This window comes from Penaeus vannamei, chromosome 21 (assembly GCF_042767895.1).
Source record: "Penaeus vannamei isolate JL-2024 chromosome 21, ASM4276789v1, whole genome shotgun sequence".
Classification (NCBI taxonomy): Eukaryota; Metazoa; Arthropoda; class Malacostraca; order Decapoda; family Penaeidae; genus Penaeus; species Penaeus vannamei.
Genome location: NC_091569.1, coordinates 12345888 through 12350887, shown reverse-complemented (window position 1 = coordinate 12350887; position 5000 = coordinate 12345888). Strand labels below are relative to the sequence as shown.

Below are 5000 nucleotides of genomic sequence, written 5' to 3'. Positions count from 1 at the left end.
TTAGGGTAATATTATTGAGATTGAAACTCCCATTGCAAATTTAGGGGAGAACCTGCAAGGCTTGTAACTGTTTAAAAGCTGAAAAATATCAATTATTCGGTAAAAATGTATGTTCACTACTCTCATGAAATACAATTTTTCATTTATCTTGCATAAAATTCCTAATCTTATTCTTTATATGTTTCCAAACTACTTCTATCTTTAGAAATACACTTAAATATATAGAAATATGGCACTCTGATGGAAAGCTATGTAAACCTAAGAAATATAATCAGTATTTTAAAATAGATGGATTAAATAAAATACACCTGCTAAAGAGGAGAGAAAAAAAGGTATTCATTATCTTATGGTGATCGTACAAATACTGAGGGTGACCTTAGCAAGTCTTGGGAAGTCTTTTGAAAGCTGGAAGGTCTAAAAAATGCAATTTGAGAGAGAGTGAGAGAGAGAGAGAGAGAGAGAGAGAGAGAGAGAGAGAGAGAGAGAGAGAGAGAGAGAGAGAGAGAGAGAGAGAGAGAGAGAGAGAGAGAGAGAGAGAGAGAGAGAGAGAGAGAGAGAGAGAGAGAGAGTGTGTGTGTGTGTGTGTGTGTGTGTGTGTGTGTGTGTGTGTGTGTGTGTGTGTGTGTGTGTGTGTGTGTGTGTGTGTGTGTGTGCGAGTTCAATTTCACATTAGAATTCAAAATACTTTAGAGAGAGAAACACATATATATAGACACACAAGCAATTATAGACACAGGCTATAACATTATAAACTTAATCATTAACCATTAACATCGACTGTATAGCAGTTTTCATAAAACCTTTCTCAATTTATGCAAAATATGAAATTAGCTCACAGCCTAAAAGAAAATCTTAGAGGGAAATCTTCTTAAAGGCAGAACTGAATAAGCAGCAAATGAAGTGCAATACATTTTCTGAAGTGTTTTTCAGCTTCTACAAAGTGAATCAGTTTCAAGTACAACATTTTGAAAATATGACCCTGCATTGTATGAAAAGTTGAAGACACTTAATGATATGGACAAGCTAAACTAAAATTGGCTTTACAATGATAATAATCAAACCAAAAACCTAGACAACATGCACAAAATGATACCCATTTATAGCAACAAGCTCCTTTACTTCCTTACCTTGTCTACTGTCCCCATCAAGGTCAGATGTGCTTTGGAAGTGTGTGATGGGCAGGATAAGCAAATGTTCTGGTACAAGGCCTCCTTTTGCAAGTGCTAGGTACACATGCTCACCCACACTTACAACCAAGTGCTTCTCCACTTCGGGACTTGCCAAGCAGAACCAACAAGGACCTAGTGAAAATCATAATAAGAGCAGTTCAATATATGTATAAGTAAGCCTTTTTTTGCCTTGACTCAACTTAATCCTTTTTTATAACCTATTCAAATAATTATAATTTTTAGTAAACCTTAGTGCAAATGATTGGTCCATGCTGTCATAACTTCTCTCATACTTATGTCTTTGTTTCAATTTTAGTTCTATATGTAATTTTCCTCTCCACTTGAGAATCTAGGCAGGATGTAGAGGGTCTTGGTAATTGCAGGATCATCAATTAATTAATTGCGAACATCATCTCTATATTTCATGTAACAAATGTTTTGTTTTCATCTCTGGCCATATTAGAGATGAAAACAAGAAATATTCATAAGCAACTTTCATTCCCATATACTTGTCTAATTAACTCAAAGGGATTATAAATAAAATAGCACAGCTTAGCATAGCATAGAAAAAAGTGATTGTTAATAAGAAGAAATATCTATAAATTAATCAATACAAATTTCCCTTTCTTCTCCAGTTGGCTGTTGTAATATTTGTTGTAGTTACATTATCTGCTGAAAATATGGCAACAGGAAAATCATGGCTTTTGATCAAGGAAGGAAAGAGGAACAAAAAAAGCTTCATAGAGTTGCATGAAAAAAATCCATTCTGGTAATATAATGTACTGTATTGTACTGAGAAGGTTATGGAGAATAAAAGAAAGCATGAAAATTGAATCCTGACTGTTGTTTAATAAAATAAATAAAAAAACACAGAGACAATCAAAACAATGAAAGAAAAGTAATCAGCCAACCTACCAGTAGGTTTTGGTGGCATTCGCTTCCTCTCAAATTCTCTGTCTCCGCCACCTTTTCTCTTCCTACCACGGCCATCATCATTAAAATCTGCATTCATGTTGTAGAAGAACTGAGCAGCACCTGAACTCTGTGATTTTGCCTAGGAATGAATTTATGGATATATCAGTTAAAGCTCAAGAATCAAGTCTTTTATGCATGCTAGAATTAAATTTTGAAAAAGGCAAAGAATTATTAATCATGTTTTATGTACACTAACATGCCTTTATTAATGTTAAGGATATCCTAGTTATCAAATAGTGATGAATAATACCAAAATAATAAAATAAGGAAGGCATGAGGCAAGAAAGACAGAAATACAGAAAGAAAATAGAAATACATACAGAAAGAAAAAACAAAATCACAAGAAAAAAATTAAAGAAAGGAGACACACACAGAAGAAAGAAGACATATTCAAAGAGAATGAGAGGAAGAAGACAGACAGAAAGAAAGAGGTCAAAAAGATTAAAATAGAAAGAAAGAGGAAAAGATGACGAAAAAGAAAGGAAGTGGGAAAGGCAACAAATACTGTAAAAAAGAGGAAAAAAAGACAAAAAATAAAGTAAAAAAAAATTGTACCTGTGATGACAAATTTACAAGATGGGCCTCAGAGTACGGACATTCTGTGACGTCTGCTGGTTGTAAGTTCAATTCTGCTTCTGTGCAATGCATACCTGGAGTTATATTAAAGGCATACAACCACTTTAGCTTCTCTGGATTCCCTACTTTGGCTAGCCCAATAAAACGAGTAACGGGACGAGCTGATTCAACTAAAACTTTGTGGTTTCTGAAATAAAAGAGAGGAAGGTAAAATACATGGAGAAAGCTGATGATTACTTTTTTTTTTTTTTTTAAATACTAGGTCCCTAAAGAAATAGAACTAAAGAAACTTCACAACTAGGTATCAAAAATCGGAAAAAAAAAAAAAAATTTCATAGCTAAGATACAAGACATATAACAAATCAAACCTTAAACAAGAAACATATGCAATAATCAGAAATATTACCACACCTGTATGGAAGCCGTTCATAGTGCTTCCCTTCCAAGCCACAAAAATGGTATCGTGGCTTGATGTTGAAAGCTAGTCTGGAAATCATTGCTGATCCAAAATCATCTGGGTCACATCCTTCCTACAATGAGAGAAATATCAATAACATCTATGTTTTAAAAAAGTTTTCAAGAACCCATTTGTGTATCGTAGTTGGTTGTCTGTACCTTTAAATAAATTAATCCACACACACATTGGTTCTTCTGCTGATAAGTGATAAAGTCTGTATTATTTTAGCATTCATCCAGATTTTTAAAATTCATTCAATATTTGGAATCTCAAAAAATTCTTCTAGCAGCATTTAGTATTTAACCCAATGAAAGTAGTGAAGAAAAGGGCAATAATCACTCTGGTCACCTAATATTTCTTAGCTTGCGATAAAAGCAAATGCTTGAAAAAAACAGAATATTTATCTTCACTTTAGGAATCTGTACCTAACTGATACCAAACAAATGATACTGCTATTATCAGAAAAAGACAAGGGCTGTTTTCCCCTCACTATTTAATGTGAATATGTCCTGAGCGTGAGCTAGCTCCACTACCAACCATACCCACGAGGGCTTTCTCCTGTATGTGTGTGTTGGTGGCTTAACCCCCTACTTATTCCTCTCCTTATACCCCTCCAAGCCATCATAAAGTACACTACACACATCAACTCTTTCCCTTCCCCCTTGCTCTTGTATACTTTACTCTCACTTTGAACAGACGCCTCTAAGTTTGGCTAAACTATATCCAACATTATTTGCCATTTTTATAATCTTTTCAACATTGGCCACTCCAGGTGTGGCCCAGATGATCATTAGTAAATCAACCAGGCCACATGACCTACTAAAAGGTTTAATACTAGTAATTGGGTCATTGGCTGGATTATTTATCAATGATAATGCGACACTGCATTATTCCATCTTTCATAAATACCTCAGTACATCTGACGTAGGATTTGAATTTCTAAATCAACTTCCACCTACTGCCAATGAACTTTGCAATCATTACTCTAGTATGAGCAGATATGTAATATCTGTAGAGCTACTGAGATCCTAGTTGTGCCCTCCTTTTAGTGGGTCTTCTGGTATTGTTGGTTTAGTAGTGGGTCATACCTGGAGCGGCCGAGATTCGAGTCCTGGTCTGGGAGGGTTGTTATGTATTTATATGTATATGTGCATCATTTGTAATTGTTTTTTATTCACAGGGGTAACATCTTCAGCTTTGAATTTCACTATTTGGAAACCATCTAACATACCAGCATGAGACACAAATTTTCTGGAGTGTAAAATTATACTTATCAAGCATCAAAAGTTAATGGTTAGGTTAATGCAATCAGGTTGAAGCTGCCTGTTAATACTCTGAGAAAAAATAACATCCTGGTTCATTTACCAGTAAGAAAGAAAAACATCATCAAGAACAATAAAATGAAAATATATCCTTACTTACCGGTTTCTTTGCATAATTGCAAACAGCTTTTGGCCACTGTCCAGTGATGAGGATATCGATTACTTGCTTGCTTCCACACTGAGTCTCCAGGGATTTGATATCATCACCAATGAAAGAAAAATCTGTCTTCTTCTTGTCTTCCGACTCTCTTCCACTCAGATACATAATCTTCAGACCACTGCTGCAAGGGTAGATTCCATTTGGGCCTGTTGGAGAGGTATGATACAGTGTATTGTGCATACTGAGCAATCATCACAAAACTATCCAAGAGCAATGTGGAAAATAGTTGAGTCCACTGACTGTCTTTACTTGTTTTGTAAAATTAAATAAGCTCTTGGGTGTGTAATCTTTCCTTTCTGTATGAAACCAATGGAATTAACGTGTCATACTTAATGTGCAAT

The 5000-nt window shown here is 34.9% G+C and overlaps 1 protein-coding gene across 1 annotated transcript in view; it reads right to left on the bottom strand.

Moving 5' to 3' along the window:
• Window positions 1-5000, bottom strand: part of LOC113818282 (CWF19-like protein 1) — a 16081-nt gene that overhangs the window by 6106 nt on the left and 4975 nt on the right. Inside the window, exons 4-8 of the mRNA XM_027370467.2 lie at window positions 4600-4805; window positions 3132-3250; window positions 2700-2907; window positions 2085-2223; window positions 1128-1301 (exon numbers count right to left, since the gene is read on the bottom strand). Coding sequence (XP_027226268.1) covers window positions 1128-1301; window positions 2085-2223; window positions 2700-2907; window positions 3132-3250; window positions 4600-4805 — 846 coding nt within the window. The remainder of the gene's footprint in view (window positions 1-1127; window positions 1302-2084; window positions 2224-2699; window positions 2908-3131; window positions 3251-4599; window positions 4806-5000) is intronic.